At 47.8% G+C, this 25,721-nt stretch overlaps 1 protein-coding gene across 7 annotated transcripts in view; it reads right to left on the bottom strand.

Annotated features, from left to right (window-relative positions):
• FRMD4A (FERM domain containing 4A) overlaps positions 1-25,721 on the bottom strand; it is a 367,435-nt gene that overhangs the window by 9,762 nt on the left and 331,952 nt on the right. For all 7 annotated transcript variants that reach the window (XM_027679513.1, XM_027679512.1, XM_027679514.1 and 4 more), the window contains 8 exons: positions 19,987-20,128; positions 12,104-12,237; positions 8,685-8,807; positions 5,349-5,577; positions 4,112-4,168; positions 3,408-3,645; positions 2,819-2,983; positions 173-1,032 (listed from right to left, as the gene is read on the bottom strand). In XM_027679513.1, coding sequence (XP_027535314.1) covers positions 173-1,032; positions 2,819-2,983; positions 3,408-3,645; positions 4,112-4,168; positions 5,349-5,577; positions 8,685-8,807; positions 12,104-12,237; positions 19,987-20,128 — 1,948 coding nt within the window. The remainder of the gene's footprint in view (positions 1-172; positions 1,033-2,818; positions 2,984-3,407; positions 3,646-4,111; positions 4,169-5,348; positions 5,578-8,684; positions 8,808-12,103; positions 12,238-19,986; positions 20,129-25,721) is intronic.

The raw sequence follows: 25,721 nt of genomic DNA, 5'->3' as shown, positions 1-25,721 counted from the left end.
ACAAGGCTTACCCCCCAGTGTTATACCTCCAGGCTTGGCGAGCAGCACGTGAAGGCCAGATAACATGCTGTGGTCTGGCACTGCTCTCCAGTTGGGGTGTAATGCCTGGCACAAATCTGGGCTGCAGGAGGACCCCATCCCTTCCACCCCTTCTCCCGGGCCCGGCTCTTACCTGATGTTGCTTTACACATCTGAGGCATTCTTGTGACCCGGCTGTGCGCCACAAAGGTGCTTTGTGAAGATGTGCTGTACTGGGAGCTGCTGTCTGAGGAGGTGGAGCTCGTGTGCGAGAGGCGGCTGTGCTCCTTGTGGGAGGCCGTGGACCGCTGGTACCAGAGCCGCAGCTCGTCCGACACCGCAGTCCTACCCGAGCCTTTCTCGTGGCCCTCCCTGCCCAGAGATGGAGTCCTTATGATTTGGGAGCGGGAGGGGGTGAGCCTGACCGAGTCCACTTCATCTCCGTGCCAGTTCTCCTTAAACATCCCCCCCGCCGTGTAGGAGTTGGAGGTTTTGAATTGTGCTTTCACGCTGTAATGTCCCTCCTGGTCGTTCTCCAGGCTCCGCACCACCACGGGTGTGGAGCTGCCCTCGATGTACAGGGGGTATTCTTTGATCCTGTACTGGGAGGAGGGCTGGCTCTGGCTGTGCAGGTAGACACGGTGGTGTCCCGTCCCGTTCCTCGCAGCCAGGTTGGGCATGCTCCCTGAATTGGAAGAGACCAGGTTGCCTGCTGATTTGTGCCTTTGCCTCTGCCGTTCTCTGGCTTTCGACGGGGAATCCTCTGCCAGGGTGGAGTAGTTGGGGTTCATCTGAGCAGGGTAGTAGTGCTCAGAGCTGGAATGGCTGGTGCAGGAAGAGCAGTCGTCCATGGGGTCAGAGCCGTTACTGCTACGAGTCCTTGGGGTGTAGAAATCGGGGCTCCCTGTCTCATTTTCTGAGCCGAGGAGCTTTCCTTGTGACTCCAAACTGGAGCTCCGGTGCCTAAAGTGCTGAGCTAAGCTGTGCAGTCTGGTTGGGCTGATGTCTACTGACCTGCAGGTACCAGGAAAAAAAACCAGGCTGGTAAGTCAAGAGAACAAAGCACTGCCCATCCCTGCCTGCACACACAGGCAAAGGAATCTGAGGCAGTGAAAACCTGGATCCCTCCAGGACTGCATAGGGCTGCTGTCTGCAATGCAATCTGCTTCCCTGCTGCAGAGTTTAGGGTGATTAGGTCCTATTCTTGTTCCGCTCCAGTTCCTTGGTGTGACATTCAGTCTGCAGCACCGTGAGGGACATAAACCCTTACTCAGCCCCATTCCTCTGTAGCTTGCCACCCTGGGAAAGGGCCAGTCTGAAGAGTGAAACCTGGGGACCTCAAGCCCTGGCAGAGCTGTTTGGTAGCACCAATCCTGTGCTACCAGGTTCCCCTTGTGTCACCTCTGCAAATCCCAACACCTCAGGCCCCAAAGGTGGTGAGATTTCTCTGCAAATCCCAACACCTCAGGCCCCAAAGGTGGTGAGATTTCCTTGCAAGTTGCCCACGAATACCCTGCACAGGTACAATCCACTTGGTGGGAGACAGACAGACAGATAGACTGCCCATGCTTAGAATGCCATTGAAAAAGTCACCTCTTGTCAAGCAGCTCGGTTTTACTGGGGCCCAGCCACAGGCACATGTAGGACTGTCAGAGGGTGACAGCCCTCCAGGCAACCACCTCAAATCACAGTTTACAAGGCTTGATTCATGACCAAGTCTGGGTGGTCTCTATTCATCCCGACTGTTAGAAGAGCTTCACCCATCCCTTCAAGGAACAGGAACACATCCCCATGACAGATGGTCAAGGCCAGGGCATGCAGCTCATGAATGAGCCACAGACTGAGCAATGGTTGTTTCAGACACCCAAATGGCCCCTACCTGGTCAAGGTCACTTCTCAAGCCCTGTGCCAGGCTCATTTCTCACACAGCTTGGCTCCAGTACTTAACAGACTTTGCACTCTTGAAAGGTACTCTCAGCCAATAACTTGTAACAAACTTAACCCGGGGTCTTAATGCTTTGTACTGTCTCTGCCCGAGGCTGATGTATTGGCACAACTCTTGATTTATGCTGAGCTAAATGAGGATGGTACTTCCCCTTAGGGCAGGACACCAACCAGCACACAGCTCTGGCTCAGCTCTGCTCCCTGCAGTGTCCACGGAGTTTGCCACAAAAGCAAAAGAGCAATGAAGCTGAACAGTTTGTAGAAATCGTGCTGAAAATTGGAGTCAAATTGGGCCACACACATCAAATGATTTCCCTTACACACTTCAGCTTTTTCCTCTGTCAACCCTGGGCTAATCCACTGCCACCTGGATCCCCAGGTGGATTGCTTTATACAGGCTCTCACTCTCCACATGACATGCAAACATTTTATCCATGAGACAAAATTAACACTACCCAACATTTTGTATCAGACAGGAAACAACATGTTCTCTCCAGCTGGATCCATGGAAGAATTTACTGCAGAATTCAGCAGTAGCAGCACCATATGTGTTTTAAAAGTGGCTCAGGGTTTGTAGAGCCTATAAACAGCCTCTGAGATGAAAGGTCCCAGCAGAACAAAAGCTTGATCATTTTGAGGGAGGGATGAGGGGCAGGATCGTGTTTATCTGAAGGGATTTCAGGATCTCAGTTCAGGAGAGATTCCCTACTGGCAACAGTACATGAGCCTCTTATGTGAACAGGACTGGTTTGTGTCCTGTCCTGAACTGGGAATTAATTGATACCCTGGGGAAAGGATAAAGCAAGGAATATTTATTTCAGGGTATGCAAGAGAGACTGGAGCCAGGAAGACTTACCGTGTGGAGTGGACGTAGTGCGGACTGCGTACCCGTAGATCTGGCGTCGATGGCATGCTGGACTGGGAGTTCCAGTGGGGAAGGCTCCGGATGGGGCTGTTCTGCAGAGAGCTGCTCCCTCCTGCCTCGGCACAGCTCCCAGTGCTGGGGAACCGCTTGTGACTGCTGCAGAGGAAACATCCACTTCAGCTCCCGTCAGGAATTTGGGGAAGTGACTCCCATGCGTCTTTCCAGATCTCAGGCACGTGCCTGGGATCTTGTGGGTGTGAGTGGGAGTTGGGTCAGCTGCTGCTCTGAACTGCGTCCCAGAGCCTGTGCTTCTACAGCAGCCAGAGGTCAAGGCCAAGACCTGTCAAAGCCAGGTCAAATCCACCATCCTTCCCTTTTAAACGTTTTGTAGAATAGCATTGAGATCCCACACAGCAATCGTGTGGCTGCAGCCTGTCTTTATGACCTGCATATTGGCCAAAACACCTGAAGTCTTACCTATTGGTAAGGGACGGCTTTGTAAATTTTGAAAGGGCTCACCCCCATCCCTCCTGAGAGCAGAGAATAGCTCCGTGATGGAGCTTCAAGGTATCTGGCTCACCTGGAATGGCTGTGCGAGGAGCGTTTCTTGACCTTCTCATAGGGCTCATCCAAGGATGACTCACTCCACATCTTGGGTTTGATGGGGGACTTGTCATAGTCGTTGCGGTGATAATGCATCTGGCGGAGCCCTTCCAGCGACTGCGGAGGAGGAGGCCGGTTGTGCAACGGTGGCCGGGGAGGGAGTCCTTTGTGTGGGGACTGGAGAGGGGAGATTGTGCTGGTGACCTGAGAATCCTCTGTGAAGAGAAGAAGGGAGAGAGGTGATGGCTGTGTGACACCTCCAATGGAAGCACAACCCCGAGAGACACCATCACATTTCCAGAGCCTGTTTCCTTTCCCTGCTTCTCCTGGTTGTGTTCAGGAGCAAGCTGAAGACCTGACTTTCAGAAATGCACTGGCTGACATTCCCATTTTGGGAGAGAATGGCCAGCAAGAGTGTGTGATGCATTAAAGCAATTGAAACCTTAAAGGAAAATAAGGGGGCATTCTGGGACTGTCCTTTGAGATAATTCAGTAACCACAGCAATACTCATTGCTCCAGGCCTGATGTCTGACTACAAGGTGGAGTCAGGGGAAACCAAGTGATTTTGCTGCTGGGATGTGTGAGTGGATTATTATACAGAACAGTTATTCCATTTTGAGTGTCAATCAGGAGTTCACACCTCCCTCCCTGCTCTCTAGAACATACAGCAGCCAACATACCATCCTCGAGAACAAGGGCGTCTGAGAGGGAGCTGTCTTCACTGGCAATGTTTCCTTCTGAAAGGAAGAAAATATAAAGATGGTCAGATGGTCCCAAGAATCGCAGTGACTGCGTGCTGAACTGCACCATGATCTTTGTCCACCGAGTCTTAGCCTTAAGCAGTCACCCACATCTTCCTCCTTACAGAGCTGAGAGGCAAAATTCCTATAAACAACTGACTCAGCCCAGTCTCAGTCTGGGAGGGCAGAGCTGCAGCCAGGACTCTCAGTAGCAGGTTGCCTTTCAAGGAGCTGCTAACCCTTTTCAATTAATGGGGATTAAGACTGAGTCACAACAGAGAGCTAAGATCCCCAGAGGATGCAAAATGGCATGGTGCCATTATGAGATTTAAATCTCGGGCCTTAAGGACTCTGGGTTTGATATCCACCTTCTTAAAATGATTATCCTGTTGCTAACTAAAGGCTCACACTAAGTACCAGTTCTGTGGAACTCAGGGAAAGGCTTTCTGAGCATCCTCTGCAGCAGCATGAGAAGCTCTCAGGTCCTTGGTGTGAAGACGTTTGAGCTGCCTCCCCCATCCCATGTCCTCATGGCTCTCTGTTATCCCTGACTGCGGTGCAATTTGGTACCCAGCTCACAAATACAGCAGCTCTAATCTCAGTTCCTGCCACAAAGACACAGAGAAAAGCTTTGCAAGTCAAAGGGAAAGGGCAAAATCCACAAGGGGGAAAGAACTACAGCAGAAAGTTAATGGATTTCATGAAAAACCAATCAACAACCCAGTAAACCATAAAGTGCCCTGAGAGTTACATTGTAAAAGAAAAAAAAAAGAAAAAGAAAAGAAGTATTTGAACACAGCAATGACACTGCTCCCACTTTGATTTCACAGATGCCTTTCAGCTAGAGAGCTCACCCCAATCTGCTAACATTAATTACATTTGTGCAGAACCGCTCCAGAGGAGACGTTAACAGAGCGATTTTATAGGTGAACAAAGGAGCCACATTCTGCTCTCCTGACACGTTTGTCACCCACGGTGTAACCCTGCTCTTTGTGCCATGACCCAGCACATCCCTAATGCATGGCACGCACCCCAGCACCCCTCTGACAGCACCCTTGGAGCCCTCCAGACAGGAGAGGGAACAGGAGGGAGGGGAAATCTGTGCCTCAGGGTAAGAGTTTTGCTCCCCGTGCTCTGCAGACCCCCCGTGATGCCGTGGGTGCAGAGTCCCACTTACCATCTATGATCAGGGAGGCCCTCTGGGTTGGCTTCTTTCCTGATTTGATGCGATACTCATTGATGGCATTCTCGATCTCCTGCAGCTTCTTCAGTGCATTCAGATAGGATGTCTTCCTCTGCTTCTTCAGCTTCTTGCTGACGTTCGGGTCGCTCGCCAGGCGCCGGGCAGCCTCCGTGATCTGGGACTGAATGGCAAATTCCCTCTCCAGTCGCTCCAGCTCTGCCTCCTGGTCGAAAGGCAAGTGGATTCTGGTTACCACCAAACTCTTCCAGCCCATCTATGGGGAAGCTCTCCTGAACCTGACCAGTGGCCTCCAATCAAGGCTCTCCATCAGCAAAGTGTACACAACCATGCTGCTCCCCTTATCTCAGGGCCTCCCTGAGCACAACTTCACCGGCTCACACGAGTGCCTGGAAGCACAGCTGGGGGAAGGGATGACCCATACAAAGAGGACATGTGTGCTCCAGCCATAAAGCCTGCTGTGCTGTTTGGCTTTTCATGCAGTTCAAGACGGCCAAGTTCAACTGTGCTCTCCTACGGACACATTCATCTGTTTACACCCATCTATGGGTAACACCTGCCTCACATCTTCTCCTTCCCCCTGTCTCCTACCTCCTATCTCCATATTTGAGTCCCATTTGATATCAGTGCTGCATATTGATCCCAAGCTACAGCTTTAAACTTCTTGACAGGTTTGCTTGGCACCCACCAAACACTTTGGGGTAGAAAGGGCAAAGATGGGCTAACTCATCCCCAGTATGGGGCTGTCAAAATCCAGAGGTGAGTATGAGCTGATGTAATTATGGGCTGCTGCAACTGATTGCACCAGAAAATTGTCTCCTCATGTTACAAACCAGGAGGGTGATCTCAGAGCCAGCAGTGTGTAACAGCAAGCTCTCTGTATGCCGAAAAGAACCAGTGCCTTCAAAGTTAGTCCTTGCAGGGTCTCAGCTGAGTTTTTAATGCAAGTACGTGTACCCTGGAAGCTACCTACAACTTTTGCTTATCCTCCAAAGTCAAGGGACTTAGGCCAATTTATGCCAATGCATAAGCTGATATTGAGCTTCCCAGTCTGCACTGGGACTCCAAGCTGTGAGTTTCAAAGGTACTTGCTAATCTGAAACAGATCTGGCTCCCTTTCCCAGCTGGATGGAGTAAATCTGCTAGAAAGGGGAACACAGTACATTGCAAATTAGGGAAAAAATGACAAGCTTTTTTGCTTTTAATGAACGGTGGGACAGCCACATATTCATGGAGATCCCCATTACGCAAATTCAAATCCTCTCTTTGTTTAGCAGCAGCGTGTGCTGTACGAGCTGATGCTGTGGGATTTATTCAGACTGAAGACATTCTCTGAAGTTTTTATTCTGGGCTTCTGGCTTAAAAAAAAAATCCCTTTGCTATCAGCAGTGAGTCAGCATTGCCTTAAAACTATAATTATCATTTCCCTCACTTCACTGAAGACTGAACCCACCTCCTGTCTTTTTACAGATCCCTTTTTGCTTTGAAGAGTTTATAAGCTCTATCAGTGCCAGACTTATTAAAAGTGAACTTAACACCATGAAGTTTTAAGGCCTGAAACCTGATTCATCATCTTCTGGTAAAATCCTTCCCACAGTCAGAAATTACAGGCCAGGTAAAGGTGACTACCAAGAAAAACAACAGGACCCTTCCCTGCAAGGTCTTGCTGAAGGTACGGTGAGTTTGATGTGAGCTGTCATTTCAGACCTTCGCAGATTCAGTTCTAAATCATTCAGTACATCATAGGAAAAACATATTAATTTTCCTCATGGCCATAATTGTCTATTTTCTTCCAGTGAGGCCCCTATAAATAAAGCCTTAGGAAATGAGAGTTATCATCTGGCTTCAGATGGAAGTGCCTTGCTTCAGGTCCTTGTCACAGTTGGTAATTTCAGTCCTGGATTTACGTGGCTGAGGGAATACTTCACCTTTTGCTTTAAACTGATTTTCCAGTGTTTGCACTTGCTGAAAAACACATGAAAATCATCACTGGCCTCTCTAAATGCTCTCAAACTGGCAGCCAAACACAGTTCAACATCGTTCTTTGAGAACAGAAATTCATGGTTTTCAACATAGCCCTAAAGTTTGACAGATGAGAAAGGAGGTAGAGAAGAGCTGAGTCAGCATGTTTGGATTGCTGGTGCCAAAAGGCAGAGGGCCTGCAATGGGGAGGAGCTGCTTTACCTTCCTGCTCTCACCACCTAACCCTGCCACTGGAGTAAGGAGATTCCTCACCCGCTGGCACCAAAAGCTGCCTTGCAGCAATAAGACCTGGGGAAGCTGGAGATCAGGTTATAACTGAGCAGCCAACAGACTGTGGGGTTTTAGGAGTAATTCAGCTAAGCCATGCCTCCCTTTGAAAAGCTTAATTAAATGTGCTAGTTCATGAATATTTGACTTTGCTGGAATTCCTCTCCCAGGCTCCATTGAGGACAAAACTAAAGAGCTCCAGCTGTTTATTTTTTCAGCAGAAGGAAAACGCCAACAAAACGACAAACAGTTAATTCCCTGGCTGAACCGAGCCTTAAACCACACAGTCACACCAGCTTCAGTCCCTCCTCCTACGAAAATAAAAAGGAAACTCAAGACTGGGATACACACAAGTGCCTTGCAAATGCGTCTCCGCAGACAATGGCTGTTCTGTGAATCCGGTCCCGCCTTACAGCTGCTGCAGGCCTGTTTTCACAGCCACGGTTCAGGGCACTGACCCAGCACACTGTGGGAGCAAGGGAAGGGAACAAACACTCCCTGGCAAACTTAGAAAAATGTAACTCCAGCTCCCCATAGGTAGGGATGAAGGCTCTTTTGTTTAAGGACTGGGGAGCAAAACGCTTTTATCTTGCTATGGCGGGGCTAAGATGGATAATGGTGATGCTTTTCTCCCTGGTTAGCAATCCTGAATTTGGATTGCTACTGAAGTGGAAAGCAAGTGGCTGTTTGCAATAACACAGGCAAAAGCAGGGCTCATATGGCTTGGGGGGGCTCCTGATGTGCTCCCTGCTTACACAAATCACTGCACTTGGTCATCAGAGCACCTGCACTGCTGTGGTCCAGTTGGTCACCCAGGCTATTTCTGTCACCTCTAGCAAAGGCAGGTGAACCTCGAGGGTTTCACCTTTATTCTGAATCTGAAGGAAAGCCATTAACTCTCTTGCTGCTTCCCCATTCTGATGAATATAAAATAAAAGTCCAATTACAGTAATTTATAGCAAAAATGACCTTAGGGACTGATGGCTCTTGTGTGATGCACAGTGGACATCTTAGAGACCTGAGGTAGGGAGAGGGGTCTGGAAGGGAAGGGCACAGCCTCACCTCTCCTTTAGGCAGGATTTTCTGCTCATCCAGTTTAAAGGCAGTTCCTATTCTTCTCCTCACAATAGGTGGCTCCTCCCCAGGATCCAGGGGGTATTCTCGTGGCAGCTTTCCTGTGAGCTCCTGTAAGTAGAAAATGCTGTTAGTGCTCTGGGAAATCCTGCAGCAGAGCAATGCACAACACTGCTCTTGTGTGACCCTAAAATGACAGGCATTCATTAACAACACATCCAGTTCAGCCAGCTGATAATCACACAGGAGAGCACCAAGCCCTGCAAACTCAGAACCTGCCACTGAGGGTGGGAACCTTTTCTTTAACCTGTGCATGAATACAGACCTTTGTGGCCTGCCCTGGGCAGGTCTGTAAGATGTGCCCATCCCTGGGGCATCAGGGCCTGAGGCTGAGCCGGCTGCAGCACACAAAGCCTTCATCTCTGCTGCAGGGTGAACAGGACCCAAAAGCTCCTATCTGCTGAGCTACTTCTGAGGGAGTGAGCAGATCAGAGAGCCTTCCTGCAGGATGCAGGTCTGCTGAGTCAGAAAGCCACACTGGTAACAACTGTGCAGGTTATGACCTGCACAGAAAAACATTCCCACCTGATTCATGATGTGTCTGAGAGGAATGCAGTAAAAATGGCCACTAAAAGCAGTGCCTGGTACCTCATTACCTGTCTGATAACACTTCATGTATCAGAGCCCCTTCCAAACCCCAGTGATGTCACGGGCAGCTTTGGAGCAATTATTAGCTGATGCTCTGTTAGACTGATGGGGTTTTTTGCAAAGACTTGTTCAAAATCTGAAGCAAACCCCACAGAACTGAGGAATATCTGGAACACAGGAAGCAGCAAATGAGACTACTGATGTTAATGCTGTGGGGTTTTTCTCCTGGACTACACAATACAGCCACACAGATCTGAACTGAAGGCATTCAAATGCCTACAGAAATAGGCAGGAGCCTGACTACCAGCACAGCCCGACTCCTTGTACTCAAAAGTCTCCCCATGAAGGACAAAAGGCTTTTGTGTTCCTTAGCATCAGCCTTGAGAGGATCCAGCTGGCAGAGTAACCTAAATCATCTGAATCCCAAAGAACAGCAGCTGACCTCAATGTGCATGTGGGTGCACAGCCCCAGTCCTTGCCTGCCCTGGCCTCTCCCCGGCTCCCTAATGGGGTTTTTCTTTCTACTCTTTTCAGGTCACTAGGAAACAAGGACCTGGCCTTTTCAAAAATTCCCTTTAAGCAATTCCCAGCAAAATGGGTTTGCAGCACTGCTCTGTGTGGATGCGCACAGCCTCGTATTGCAGGAGGCACTGCTGCAATGTCTCAGAGTCCCATTCTGCATCGCCCTTCCAGCCCTGTGGGGTTATTTCAGCTTTTCTTTCAAAACGTGTTCCTTCTACTGAGGTTTGGCTCTAAGCACTGCACCAAGTCACATATTCCTGTATTCTATCCCAAAGATAACAGGGATACTTTCTTTGTAACTCCTAAGGTAATGTGAAGGAGGGCAGTGGGGAAAGACTTAATATCCTCTGTAGAATGCCCAAGATCAGAGCAGGACAAAATTAATGTGGGCTACCATGCTGCCTCCATAAGCTAAAAAGTATTCACAGGCATGGTCGTGAAACATAATCTAAATTAATAAGTAACTGGAGTAGGGATGGCCCGAAGTAACCTGATGCCAGTGTTATGAATGGCTCTGGCCATGCTTATTTGATTATGCCCCTACTTTTAACCCTTTTTTATCTCCTGGTTTACTGCCTTCTCCCTCTGTTTTGGCCATTCCCATGCCAAAGCAGAAAGGATGAAGGGCAGCCTGAGAGGAAAAACTTTCAACTACTGGCTGCTGATGGATGAGCTGTAGGGTTACAAGGCAGGGTCAGATTCCAAGTGTCCATCAACTGCCTCTCTCATATCACCTACGGAAAGCATGAACACTTTCTACCAGCTCTTAAGGTGCTGACAGATGGTCTCTGGCCAGCCTTGCTGCAACACATTAAGGAGATATTGCTCCTTATCCCCAGCTCCATGCCTCAGTGGGGCTTTTGCCTGCATCCCAGTTGCCTGTGGAATGTCTGAGGCTGCACTGAAGGCAGGACTGGGGTTAAAGGGAAGGCACTGGGCTGTGAGCTCCTGCAACTGTGGCATAGGCACATCTTCCCCTACATCTGGTGCTGCAGCAAAGATTAGTCACTGGCTGTCAGGGATCGTTAGCTTAGGGTAGTAAATTCCTCAGGGAGAAGTAGAAGACCTTGACCGTCAGCTCCTGAAGAGCTGTGACTGCTTCCTGCAGATGATCTCAGCTCAGTGGACTTACAGACTGGATCTGGTCCTGCAACCTTTATCAGCACAAGTTGTTTGCTGAGGTCAACCAGGGCTTTCCAGATGGGAAAGGATTGCTCATGTGGAGTAAAGGGTGTGAACTGGGGTAGCAGAGACTTCCTCTGACATTCTTGGTTGAGAGGTATTTTCCACAACTTACTCTTTTTGGCATTAAAACTATAGACTAATTGAAACAAAGTGCAGCGAGAGCTGAATCAGTGACCTTTTTTCCCCATTTTTGTCAAAGGCGAGATACACATCAAATATTAAGCAAGAACTGAAAGATCTGCGTGCCACTGTCTGCAGCCAGCTTCCTGTTGTGTTACACATCACGATTTGTTGTTAAATTCAGATACTCAGCCCTGGTAAACATAGGAAGATTGCTGAATGACCCAAGAGTACGCTGCTGCTAATCTACGCACACAGCTGCAGCAGGGTTGTGATTTCCCTAAACATTAAATGGATCTCTGAATGGCCTCCTGTGTACTCCAAAAATGAACTGGCAAGTGAGTCGGAAGGTTATGAGTTCCTGAGATGTCCCACATGTCCTGGGATGACTACAGTAGTTCCTCTGCAAGGTCTGCCACCACACTGCCAGAGCCTACTGGATAAAGGGAATCTACAGGGAGCAGATGAGACCTTGTGTGCTGTATGAAGGAGTGTGCTTGGAGAAGAAAAGCATGTAAAGTCAGGCTTGCTCCAAAAAGAAAGTGTGTCAGCCTGGGTTGGTCTTTTTATTCACAAATGGAGTCAAAAGTATTTGAGAAGTGATGACCAGTACATAAGATGGCCTTCCTAACCTGCCATTTAGGTAGCAGTATATTCCCACCAAAGTCAATAAGAAGCCTGGCTGAACAATTTCAAACAGCAGACATGGATACTGAGCACCCTCCTAGCCCCAGGCCAACTGAGTACCCAGCTGAGGTGGGGTCCCCTTCTCTGAGGGGGGAAATGTCCTGGACATTGCAATCTGGAGTTGAAACAGCTGGTGATTGTGGAAGGCATCTCTTCTCCTGACCCCACGCCACATCCAAACAAGGAGCATGCTATAACAATGCAAACAACAAAGTGCTACAGGTTATAAAATGCCCATTGCCTACCGCTTCACGCAGGCACAGTTTCTTTAGCTCTTCCAAGCGTTGGCGCAGTGTCTCTTCCAAAGCTTCTTGCCTGGATTTCAGTGCAGCCAGCATGTCTTTCTTGGCAGACTGAGAACTATCTGACTCTTGGGAACCTGTCAATAAACAATGATTTCACTAGGCCAGCTGACAACAGAATACACATCTGGAGTGCTTGTAATTTTACCAAAGCCTGGCTGCAGTCCTTCCAAAAAGAAATTGGACTATGACATGAAGCAGGTGTTCCCCAGTCATGATTGTTTACAGCAAATCCTTAATGTTTAAGTGAACAGTCAGAGATTGGACAGTGGAGTACATTAAGACATTTGCAATCATTATCTGGAAAAATAAAAGCATCAAAATTATTCATCTAAAGATCCTAGAACAAAAACACATACAATTCCCATGAAAGTTCCCAACGGCAAGTAACAGTACAGTTTACAAAGCCCTGGAGATGCATTTTTGGGAAATTAAGCCTAAGAGAAGCCATTTGACAATACAGCCTACTTCTTAAGAACTGCAATTATCCTAGTAGCAAACATGTAATTCAATCCACTTACGGGGCTTGTTCTATGAAAAACTGTAATGGAACAAAATTACCTAGCAAGATTCCTGTAAAACAAACTGAAACAACAACAACCATAGGTCCTTTGGGATAGTAGCTGTTTCTTGTGAAGACGTAGGTTGAGAGATTTAAACTGCACGTCCAAATGGTTTGACTTTTCAAGTGGCAACTACCCAGAAACTTCCACTGAAGTAAGTCCATGCATTGAGTAAGACTGTTGCTCAGATGTCGTGACAACATTTCTAATTTCAGCTCTTTGGGGGAACTTATTGATGAAGTAACCTTATCCTTTCCCCCCACATCCAGCAAAGGATGGAGATTCTCCTTACCCCTCCTTTGGCTGCTGACGCATTAATACAGGGGTAGGACTAAATGATCTTTGAAGGTCCCTTCCAACCCAAGGGACCAACCCAAACTGGGAAGGAACTTGTACCATTGCTCCCTTTGCAGGCATGATACAGGACCCTGTGTGACCCACACTCTTGGACTGGCAGTGGGATCCTCTAACGCACCTAAAACGGCACTGGACACCTATGTGAAGGCAGCTGGATTGTTCTTGGTGCTTTGTAGACACTTCTTGTGGGATGCTGTAGGGTTATGCCTGCAGAACAGCCTTTGACCTGGCAATGCTTTCAAAGGGATTCCTCCTAGTCCTCAGTGGACTCAGCACAGGCTGTTCCAGGATGACTCTGGGGGGCTCTCCTGCCCCTCTCGAGCAACACAACCATGCAGAGAAAGCAGACCTTTATTATCTACAGGAATCAGATACAACAGGATGCTACATGGAATTTTCTGTGCACCTGTCAGGTGGGGGTGAGAGAGGGCTCCTAGATACATTTGCAGCTTGGCTGCCAAGCATTCAGTGAAAACACTCAGCCCAAGGAGGTTGGAAAAGCTGTTATTTCACAGAGCTTTGGAAGGAACCTGGGAACAATTCTTTGTTTTGGCAGCAAAACAGTGAAATTTGTGCTTTCAGCTTCATCTTTCATTGCTACTATTCCAGCAGACCATTAAAGCTAAACTGAAAGAGCATTGAGGCAAAAAATGCCACAAAACAGTTCTGCATTGGCCCAGGGGGAGCAGAGAATCTCACAGATCTTTTCCACCAATATTTTCTGCAGTTTTCATGTAGGAACACAGCTGGCACTTACTCTATGAAACACCACCCTGCTTTTTTCATCTTTTATTGGGCTGTCCTGAGGTGGGGGCACTGGAAAAGGTCTCTCTAAAGGTCAGCCAGGTTGAGCAATATCAGACAAATGAGGAGACCCTCATGGTAAGATGCTTGTTTAGTTGCTCTAGTCATCCTTGTTTGAGTTGGGTTTACCCTCATAGAGCAACAACACTCAATTCTGCACACATGTCTGTGCTGCAAGAACTTGATGGGATTTTCCAGCAGAGCCCTGTATTTGCACTGGCAGGGAAAGCCCTCTCCAGCATTTAGTAATTCTTAATAGTAACCCTGGTGAGCAGTTACTAGCAAAACTGAACTGCTGAATTTCTTCATGGACTTGTCAACAAACTGCAGAGTCCTGGTAAAAAGTTGCTCATGATTCCACCAGATGTTTTAAACCTTTTTTTTTCTTTTATGGCAACTTTAATGACCGCGTTTTCCTTTCAAGTGCTCTTCCCCTTTCCTTCCTCTCTCTGCTCCACACCTCCACGCCAGCCTCAGATTTATTTTTAAAAGCTATTCGTTTTTGCACTGTGGGTTGCCACAGCAGCTACATACAAACATTTAAAAGCATATGAAGAGCCTAAAGCCTGGCCAGGCGCCTGTGCTGCTTCGGGGTATGCCGACAAGAAGGAAACGAGCGGCTTCTGGCTGAGCTGGTACAGACCCAAGTCAAGCACAGACAGTTCACAGCATCTGCTCCAGCTGTGCTTACCCTGTGTGAGAACCACGCTGGTCTCACCCCTGATGCCATCGGTGGCAGTGCCCACTGAGCGCACGTTTTGCCATCTTTTTCACCCCTCCCAGAAAGCAAAGGAACTGGGGGAGATCTGGAAGCGCACTGTCGCATCTTGAGTGAAGCAGTGGGGTTACTGCTGAAACCAAGGTCAACCACTCCTTGGCACTACTGTTTGTTTGTTTTATTTAAAAGCTGAACTATTTTGGGATGTATTATTAGATTTTTATGGGTTGGATTCTCTGCTTGTTCTCACAGGTAAAAAGCAAATGGAAACTTGATCAGCCAAGAGAATTACAGTTGTGTGAGGTGCTTGTAAATGAGCAGAGAACTGTATTGCTGGGTGCCTACAGCTTCCATTAGAGGCTCTTTATTTATAAATATGTATTAATTCAGCCTTGAGCAAGGCTGTGACCCCAGACCCACTTCTAAACCCAGCGGCAATTGACCCAAAAATGTCAGGACAAATCAGATAACCATAAAAACAACCAAAGAAATAACCAGAGACCAGCACAAACCAAATCAACGAAGCAGATACTACCTTAAATCAGTCTTATTAAATATGATGCTCACTGAGTTACGGATGCCCAGTGCCTTCTGAAGGGGATCATCAACAGAGAAAAATCAGTCCTGAAAGATCAGTCCTAACACCAGAGATTCTTGCTGCAATAGAAATGGTTGACTGGGAGGATTTCTTAGGTATTCTATCTCCCACAATTGTTTAATACACTAAACAGGAGAAATGTTGCTGAAATAGGTAATTTTCTTGGACGACATTTGAACCTTTCTGTGAAAGTTATTATTCAGCCTCCTTCTCATTTGCTGTGCAAAGATTTACCAAACTCTGCATTTTAACACACATTTGATGTCCCTAAAAGGGTTATGAAAACACACTAGGTAGTAAGTACAGGACCTTCTCTTTGGTGGGCACCAGGAACCTGCTCAGTTAGGGGCTGGTTTTATGTGTATGTGCCTTTTCTTCCTTAGCATACAGGATGGAACACAGGTCTTGGTGACCTAAACGTTTACTTAATACCCTACTAGTTTGTGGAAACACCACTCATCATCTGTCACCCATTTGGCCTCTCTGGGCAATTTCTCCATCCACTGACATTCAGGAGAACATGAGCTGTGAAACAGGGGGAAACATGGTCCTCCCTATCCAACTCACTTCTCCAGCAGAATTCATGGCTGAACCTCATCGGTGCTAGCAGGCTGGTGTCTGATTGCTCCAACACTGGTGAGGTCAGGACAGTCTCGGTGATATTGATGGGGACATCCAGCAAGTGATTCAAAGGATCTGACTGAGCCCTGTGGTGTGCAGGTCTGCTGGGGTCCTGGCTACTGAATGTTGGCTCCAAGACAAGCTTTGATTTAAAGCTTGTCAAAGGGATGAGATCAGCAATACAAGCCACCACTTTGCAGAAGAAAGCCCTACCAGTGACTCATTGTTTGTCCCTATTTCCTCCACCTGTTGTAGCAGAGTGGAGTCAGCTTGGAAAAGGGATAAATGAGAAGGTTGAAAACAAGCAGGGAGGACAGAGGCGATGTGAAGAGCAGAGGGAGCCAAGTCTTGGTGGTAGTAACTGTGAGGGGAGAGGAGATGCAACAAGGTGGCTGAGGAGCAGCAAGGCAAAAGCATCCAGGCATCTCTTCTCTTTCTCATTCTGCAAGTCTCCTGTTCCAGGAAAAACACATCTAAATATGGCAAACCCTCCATGCTACATCTGGCTGCTGGCTCCAGCTCACTGGCATTTGTTTGAGGTCCCCGTGGAAGGCTGTTCCCTGAGCAGGGAGGGAAGTTCCCCCCACGCCTGCTCCGTGCCAGAGCTCGGGCTGACTCACTGCGCCAGGATGTCAGTGCACAACAGCCCACAGCCTCAGACAGCCGCTATCTCCTGTTCTCCTGTCTCTGCCCGACACATAGGATATCCTCCGCGGCGCACGGGAGCCCAGCTGGAGCTGCTCCGCACAGGATGCGCTCAGATATCCTGTGGGCGACTCGTCTTCGCAAGTCCCTGCACTCACGGGCTGTGATGGAGACCATGTGGGTGCTGTTTGTCCACTCCAACACCCGCCGGGGCGGTCCAGCTGGGATACGGCCCCGCTGGATGGAGCGGCAGGGGCCTGGGAAGGCTGGCTGGGCTCTGTCGCGGCATTTTCAAACGTAAACAGGCCCCTGCACAGGAAACCTCCACTGCTGCTGAAGGAATGGGGCTCAGGGACCGGAGGCTCCTTGAATGTGTCTGCAGAGCTAAAGCAGAGGTGCTCCTCTGTGGTGTCTCCTCTGCCCATGGAGATGAAGAAGGTGGTCTGGAGTTCAGTCCAACAATAACCCAGTGGTTACAGGACTCCTCACTAGCTCAGAGCCCTGCAGAACTCTTATGGCACAAACTGCTCCGAAGGAAAAATCCACCTTAGACCTAACTTCATTTTGTTCTGCTGGCTTTGATTAGGGTTTCTGCCAATGTAAAAGCTTTTAGTCACAGACAAATCTTATCAAAGTTGTCCAGGGATGGCTCATAGATCCTAAGCAGAAGATCCCTCAGCTAAATCACAGCAGCCCACTGTTCTAAGGAGGCCACTTCAGATCCAAAATGAGGACAAAAGTTACAAATTCAGTTTGTCAGAAATGAGCTTGTGAGCATCAGGTATCAAAATTACAACTCTGCAGTGCACAGACTGAGATCAAGGACCTGGGAAACACAGAGAAGTGGAGGCTTTGGCCCTGAATTGCTGTGATCATGAGAAAGCCACTCCCCAGTGTAAGATTCCATCTCCCCTTGGCTGTGTCTTGAGACGGTAAGTGACGTGGGGCAGGATCTTTGCCAGACAGTGTGACAGCTGGAAGCAACAACAAACTTTTCCTTGCAGACTTGCTGCAAACCCAGGGGAGACATGCCAGTTTTGGCATGTTCCTTGTGGTGCTGACAGCCCCTCCAGTGAGGAGGAGTGAGATGGAGGGAGGAAATGACTACAAGTAACTTTCAGGAAAAAAAAGGACCGAGAACAGTAGGGAAGTGGGGGCACACAGAGGCTCAGTCCTGCCCTTGTGATTTCGAGTCACTTGAGGTATTTATAGCCTGGAAATCTACTGTGGCCACTTAATCATTTGCACTTATTCTCTCCAGTGTGCAGGCTGTACTGTGATAACCCATCATTGTTGTGGTTGTGTGCTGATAATCTTTGGCACAATGGGAGGAAACACGAAGGCTGGGACAGAGCCAGTGGCTGTGCCCAGTGGGACAGGCAGTGAATGCCCCCTCCTGTCCATTGGGACAGGGATGGGTCACCTTCGCCAATCAGGCTCGAGGGAAGGGGCTCTTGGAGCAGAGGGGTCTGAGTGACTGTGTGGAAGCAATCCAGGGTTTCCAATTCCCCGGTATCTGTCCTCTTCCAGATGTCTTCTCTCAGTACTTCCTTCCAGCTGCTTGTAGGTTCTGGAAGACACACAGCAGCAGCAAACCCCACAGCTCTCCTTACCATTTTGTGGAAAGCTCTGTCCTCAGTGCTAGTAGGACATAAAAGGCAGCTCTGAAGACAGGAATCCAAAGGGAGCTGTGCTTGCCTGGCACACCAGCAGCACCTTGATAGAAACAGGGGTTCACACAGTCCTACTCAGGCATCCAGGTAGAGAGATCCACCCACCCAGGACTGAAGAAATGACTCACCTGGTCAATGAATTTTGCATGGGTCTAGTCACTACTTCAGTTCTGCTGAGTCTACAAATCCTGTGCTCAGCTAGAAAGGATTTGAGCAGGGAGCACAAAAATATAGAAATAAAAGCACGGGCAGCTTCAAGTTTGGAATTTCCAACCACATAACCCTGCTAGGTGCTGGCCCTACAGCAGGTTTTCTGGGTCTGATTTTCTGCTGGCTTTCACCTGGCTACTGCTCTCCCCAGGTGTAAGAGCAGAAGCAGACCCTCGTGTTTTTTTCCAGGAACACAAAAAGTCAGTGTATGAACATGGAAACAGGATTACTACCAAGTAGCTCTCACAAACTTGGGAATGGTGCCCAGGAGGCTGGGATCTTGGAAAGACCTTAAGAACTTTCTTGGGGTACTTAAGGTTATTTACTTTCCAGCAGGAGAGCTGGAAAAAATGCCAAACAAACAAAGAGTTCCAACAACCCGACACCAGTCTGGGAGCTGCTGAGCTACTGCAACTCCCTAAGCGATGGGAGGCACAGACAGTGGATTGTATACTTTGTCAGGAAGACCTCAGGAGCAGAAAGGCAACTCTGTTTGCAGGCAAGGCAAGGAATTGCACAGCAGGCAGCTCTGGAGCTCTGTAAGTACCGCACATTTTAACCCCTTGCTGAACATTTTCCAAGCAGGAAAGTGCGGCTTGTAAGAAACATGAAGGATACAGTGATAAAAAGCTTATTTTACTACACCAGTGCGGGCTCAATTTTAAAGCATTTGCATTCTTATATGGGCTCTCCCCTTGTCCAAGTATGAGAAGGTTTTTCTCTGCTGTTATACATCTCAACACATTTGGTTTTGGTAACTTGATGTGACGTTTAACAGAAGGTTAATTGACTGAAACTGTTAATTATAGTGATACAAGCAACCTTGCTCTCCTGAATACCTTCTCACCTATGCAGCTTCAAGCTCCTTGCAAACCAGCAACCCCTGCTTTGTGCCTGCAGTGACATTTATCACTGTTTTACACACAGCTTGCCCGGTTCAGACTGACAGCAGAGGATCAAAGAGTTACAGACAACTTCCTAAGTACCCTTCTCAGGTCTTTCTATCCTTGTGCTCTAGCTCTCCTCTCTATCACCTTCCCTTGGGTTTCTTTAACAGTTTCTTCTTTACACAGGAAGGTGCTCTAAGCTACAAAAAGAAACCTCTACTTGCCACTGGTTTGGTAGAGAGTGCTAGGGAATAGCTCTGTTGGGCCTGGGACACCAGCCAAATTCCAGCAACAGAGAGGTAAAGCAGATGTGCACTCTCTGAAGAAGACACCCTGCCTCAACACCGCTGAGGGACACCACCAGTTCCCAGCCTTGTGAGCTGCACTGGCTGACTGCTTCCTCACTGCTGCCTGGGCACTCCTTCACAAACCCGTCTGCCTCGGGATGAGCCGGGTGCCAAGGGATGGTCAGGGTAGAAACTGTGAAGAGACACCAGGTTTCAGCTGGAAATTGAGAGGTTGGAGATGACATCCTGGAGGAAACAAGTGGTGGTAAAGAGAGAGGAGGAGGCTGCTGCCTGTGCTGTTTGTGGAGCAACATGCTGAGAGATGGACTGACACCTGGACATATAGAAAGGCTGAAGGGAAGTGACTTTCATTTCTGCAGCGCAGCTTCTGCCTGCTCCCCATTACACCATGACCATGGCCCTTCCCACCATATTCCCTTTAGTTACAGGATAAAGGACCTACCTGATGACAGAAGACTCCCACTGCTGCCGCTGATAATTTTGCCTTTACTCCCCATGTTGGCCAGCTTCGAGGTCTTGAGCGTTCCAGTTTCGGTCAGGTCAATCGCAATCTCACTCAGGCTTCTTGCAGCATGAATCTTGGACTGGAGGTGGACACAGGAGTTAGTAATGATCTAACACTTCTCTAAAGCTCACAGAAGGAAAAAGACCTTTTGCTGTGGCAGGAAACAGGCCTCCACAGCAAACTTGGATTATTTTACAAGAATAGAAGCAATCTGGCACAGATTGCTGCACTTTTTACATTCTTTAGTGGGTACAATTCTGGCATTGCTTCCTGTTGTTTGGGTTTTTCTCTGCTTTGCTATGCACATTTTTCCCTCTTAAACAAAAGATGTATGGAGTCCCTGTTTTACCACATACAATAAGAAACCTTCAGAAATGCCTACATAATAACCTGAAAAGCTCAAAGGCTAAAGACCATCTCTAGCATCTAAAGGAAGCCAGGAGGGGCCTTTACAAATCTGCAATGAGCTTTGGACCAAGACACAGTGAGGACATGGCTTAAAAGGGCTGTCATGAGAAGCTAGAAGAAAATACTAGCAGGAAAACACATTCAGGTTTTGTTGTCCAGACTAATAAGCTGCATTCAATGCCCCTGTTGTGAGGGACCTCTTCAAAACATTAACATTACTCCAGTAAGAAACAACAGCCAGCCAGCTCAGTAACTGGCCACATTAGGGCAGGGAGTTACCCATTTGTTCACCATGAAATGTCAACAAGATAGTTGTAGTTTGTAATTACAAGAAAGTAAATATGCATAGTGTGTAAACCTATAGAACAGAACAAAACAGAATAGAATAGAATAGAATAGAATAGAATAGAATAGAATAGAATAGAATAATTTCAGCTGGAAGGGACCTCCGGCTATTATCTAGTCCTCCTCCTATTTTAGGAGGGAATGAGTGGACTTCCTAAGATGTCACTCTTTTTCCATTGGCTATGGAAGGATTTGAGACAAGATGATGCCTGAAAAGTTGAGATAACTCCAGAACTTTCTCTTTGTTGAGCAGTAAGCTCAGATGTGGTCATGTCTCCAGAGCCAACAAAAGAAGAAAATGTTCAGGGACATGGGGGTCAGCAGCCCTGAGCACTGAAATGAGCACGGCAACTGCTTCCAGGGTTGGGCTTACTCAATCCTTCCTAGTGGCTGCCTTGCCCCTGCCATGCAAACCCCACTGTCACTAACTCACCAGCCACCTCCAGCCCATTCTCCTGACAGCCTCTAGCAGGTGCATAACATGAACAAGAGGATCAAGAACATTGATCAAAGTTGCTGAGGATGGCCCTTCCAGCACTACTGGGAAGAAGAACCTGACATACGAAGGTCTTGGATGGCCACAAGAATTTTTCAGTCCTTTTTCTGACCAATACAGCCTTAAAATCAACTTAAAATAGCAACTGCCACATCAGAACAACCCTCTCTAGTCCTCTATCTCATTTCTGACTTGGGTTATCTCCAAGAACTCAAAAAAAAAAAGTAAGGAAACTTTTCATTGTGGAATTATCTGTCCACATGGAAAATTTCCTCCTGCCTCTTCTGAACTAATATTTATGTTCTGAGCTCTATTTTATGTATTGGTTGTTGAATTCACTTCAGGTAACAAACCACGTTAACAAGGAGGGAAATGACAACCAGGGAGAAGCTCGCTGTCTGTACCAGGGCACACAAAGTGACTGCTATTTATCTCCAAACCTGGAAATCTGCTTCTTGCTGCCGACCCTCATGTGAACCCCTCAATCATGGATGGAGGGAGCTGGAGCTCAGCCCGTCATCCAAATCTCACAAGCCTTGTGCTGCTGAGCTTGAAGTAGCTTGGACTCACAGGGCCACTGACCTGTAATTTTGATTTCCCAGAATGCAGAAAGCTGTTGGTACATCTTGCCAAGGCTCTCCAACTGCATGAAGAGTGGTGAAGCCTCAGGTCAGGATCACCTGAGTGTTCACCTCTGCACCTTCTCAAGGCCAGAAGAGACTCAGCCCCAGCCACACAGTTCAGGCCATGGGCACATCATCACAGTGCTGACAAATCAGAAGCTGATTGACATCCATGTACCAGGGTGCGATCTGTTCCCACTGGAAGTAACATGAAACAGGACTACAAGGAATGCTTGCCATGATGGGATTTTCAGTATTACTTCACATCCTCAGGAAGAAGAAACCATTTCAACAAGAACTAAGGCGGTATTGATGGCTCAGTGCTTGCCACACTGAGCCTCTTAGCTCTGTTACTGATGTGCTGTGGGGCTCTGGGTAAGACACTTAAGGCTAAGTTCTTAGTGATCCCCTGCCTCTGTTTGTGTATCAGTGAAAAAATAAGGGAAGGAAAATGTCTCCCTATTGCACACTGTATTTTTAAGATTAATTTAAGACTGCAAATGAAAACAGCACTGGGAAAGCCTTGCACTGAAAACACTCTCAGAAGTATTGTAATAATTTAATATTCTTGGGTATTTATAGGCTCCATCATTACCATTCCGAGGTACACAAGCACCTCACAAGCCTATTTCCACAATAACACCAATAATAGGGCATGTGTTCTTACTCATTGGAGCACAGAGGCTGAACTACCTGCAAAGATGTCAGAGCAGATCAGTCAACCAGTTCTGACCCTCTTCAGCTAATGTTGCAACCAGTTAAGACACTTCCTGTTCCCAGCAATTCCTCCCTAAAATCAGCTCCAGGAGAAAGACAGCACTCTTTAACTTCTTGGATCAGATATTTCTGGTCAGAAACAAGGCCTGTGAAACATATTCTCCAAACGGCTCTGGAAGGTTAGTTCTAGGTGAGGAGGAAAGTCGCTGCTTTTATCTAACGAGATTTCCTGCTAGCGAAGTCTTGATAAGGAGCCTGAGCATGAACAGCTGTTCTTGCTGCAATGCCAGACCTCTGGAGGTCTGACTGCCTCTGTCCTGCTGATTTATCCCCTGCAGGTGTAAGTATGCTGCATGTAACCCTACAAGGATGCAGGGTTATGTGTACCTTGTATAATCCCAGGAACAGCCATACTGATCAAACCCAATGCCTGCCTGACCCAATACACTGAGTCCTTGCAACAGATGTCTTGGGAAGGCACAAATCCCAAGTCTGCACAGACAGACCCATCCCTCCTGCTCTGTGAGGCAGTGGTTTTCCTGTATTTGTAGGATAGTAACAGCGAGAAGCCCGACAGTTTATTTCCACTCATATCCAGAATGCAAATTGGGGCACACTCTGGCCCTACCTGGCTAGCTGGGCCCCAACCAAACTGCTGAGTGAAGGCAATGAGGCTGCCAGATGCTGTTGTGGTCCTTGCCAGCACACCAAGCCAGCAGTGGCTGGAAGTGTGCCCTACATAGGGCAAATGAAAAAACAATGTAAGACAAAGGCCTGGCACTCCTGGAGCCAGAGAGAGGAAAAGCAAACCAGCAGAGAGCAGATAGGATCAGCAGGGCAGAGAGAGCTTCCCTTACAGAGGGTACAATTCAAACCTGCTGAAGCCATAGAAGAAGGTTTTAGACCTGATTGCAGTTGTGCTTATAGTGCCCTGCATTAAACAGTGAGGATGTAGCATCTCCTGAAAGGAATAGGGTTAATTTTCCATGCTGCCTCTGCTCCCTACAGCAATGCCCATCAGCATCGGGTGGTCTCGTGCTTTGGACAGGCTCTCAGCAGCAGCAGGAATCAGCCCAACAGCTCATTCCACACAGGCCACTGAGCAACAGCCAGCGAGAGGCCTGGGCAGGCTGTGTGCTGCAGACAAGGGTGGAAAGCTGGATTACACCCCATTAGCACTCCCCCGAGCCCTGCAGTCCCTCCAGGCTCAGAAATTTTAAAGCACTTAGCGCAGACCTGCCAAGTCTCATTTACATGGAGGGAGACTGGCTCATTCATGAGTCATTTCAAAGCATGAGGCCAAACTGATCCACAGCACTGTTCTGACGGGGTCAGAGGGTGAAGAAAAATCCATAAGTGAAATGCAGCAGTAGATGGACACTAGGGATGAATTTATCCCTCTTTCTGAGGTGCTGGGGCTTTGCTGGAGGTGATTTTTTGAAAACCTTGGCCTATTTTCTACCAGTTCACTCAGCCAAAGAGCCTTGCACTTGGTGGAACGTGCTGTTGGAAATTCCCACAAAATGAGACTTCTCGAGGTTTCTAGGCCAAACGTTTGATTGACTCAGTGCAGTCAACAGTGCAAAGACATGCCTTGAAGTCCTACTGCATCTGTCTCCCCCCAAAAAAGGAAAGCTGACAGGAGTTCTGCACACTGACAAGTTCGCTTGGGAAGCTGGGGATCTTTTCAGTCTCCGTGTTAAGCTTCGATTGCAGGGAGAGAGACACAGATCAGCAGCGAGAGAGACTCTGGGAACCCGGAGCTGGCAGGAGTTCAACACGGAGTGAGGCTGCAAAGACGGCTGGGACCTCACTTTTAAAAGGGTCAGAATCGAGGCAAAGCTGATTTTATTTCTTTTTAAAATCAAGTGAAGGGTTTTATTTTCCAGTGGAGCTGTGCAGAAGGTCCAGATCCAACTGGTGCCCATTTATGTGAAGAACAGAGTTCAAGCTTTTTTTTATTGCTATGTCACATCTTCTGCCATCTAATCTACATCACTGGAGCAAAGGCTCAGCTGCAGTGAGCTCCAGCAGGCTTTTTCTTCTGAGTTTGTTTTTATTTTTCTTTCTTTTGTCAAAATGATGTGAAATGCCAAGTTTGGACATGAAAGGAAGGAATATCTAAGTTCTGCTTTGAAGTTGGGGATTCAATTGAAGTGGGGCCTGAGATTTAAAGGGCTGCAAACCCATGTGACCTGAAACTCAAATAAATGTTTGTCTAGGCCCCAAGAGCTGAAACCAAGACATTTCACATCACCCCACTCTGGGATATGATTTACCGGTTTTCCAAAGTGAAGCCCACATGAGTACAGTGTCCTTGAAGTGACCAGCAGGATGAACTGATCAATTAAAATTGATGGATCTATCAATATTGACAGTGTCACGTCAAAGATGAGGACATCTGACTAGAATACCAGTTCTTTTTAGAAAAAGGGACAAAATATTTGTGTGCCTTAACTTCAAAGCCTCAGCATGACCACCGGGATTATTGTGACAAAGCACACTGACATGGTCACAGACGTGACAGGTTGACAAATGAGGACTAGTGGGTGGTGCTGTCTGTAGGAGTGTGAGAGAGGGGAGATCAGACTGAAACACAATCTGCCAACAACAAAAGAAGTCACTGAAGGGAAGTCCTGGGCATTTCAGAGGTCCAGTTTCTTACCAAAGAAATGAGAGGAGGAGGGAATCTCCTTTTGTTTGTTGGTTGCTTGTGACCTAAATACCTTGCAGCTAGATCAGCAAATCCATCTGGCTAAAAGTAAAGAAAAATAAACTTCTGTTTGTTTGCTGAGTTAACAGAGAAGACTATGCACTGCTCTGATGATCCTGAGCAGAGAAGGGGGACAGGAAAGCATCCTGTGGTGTTGGATGAGCGTGCAATTCTGTCCATATTCACAGCTGGCACTTAGGCAGGGGTGGAAAGTTGGCTACGTTTTTAAATTCAATACATCTCACAGCAGCTGAGGTGAAACCTGGATTTTTGCATTAGATGGGACATGGCCAAAGTGAGTGCAACCGCATGTTCTGCCCAGGGCATCCAAAAGTCCTACCCACTCTGCATTAAAGCACAGAGCTCATGA

This window comes from Neopelma chrysocephalum, unplaced genomic scaffold, assembly GCF_003984885.1.
Source record: "Neopelma chrysocephalum unplaced genomic scaffold, ASM398488v2 Primary Assembly neopelma1_45, whole genome shotgun sequence".
Taxonomy (NCBI): domain Eukaryota; kingdom Metazoa; phylum Chordata; class Aves; order Passeriformes; family Pipridae; genus Neopelma; species Neopelma chrysocephalum.
Note: the sequence above shows the minus strand (reverse complement) of the source record. Positions and strands in the feature narration are given on the sequence as shown.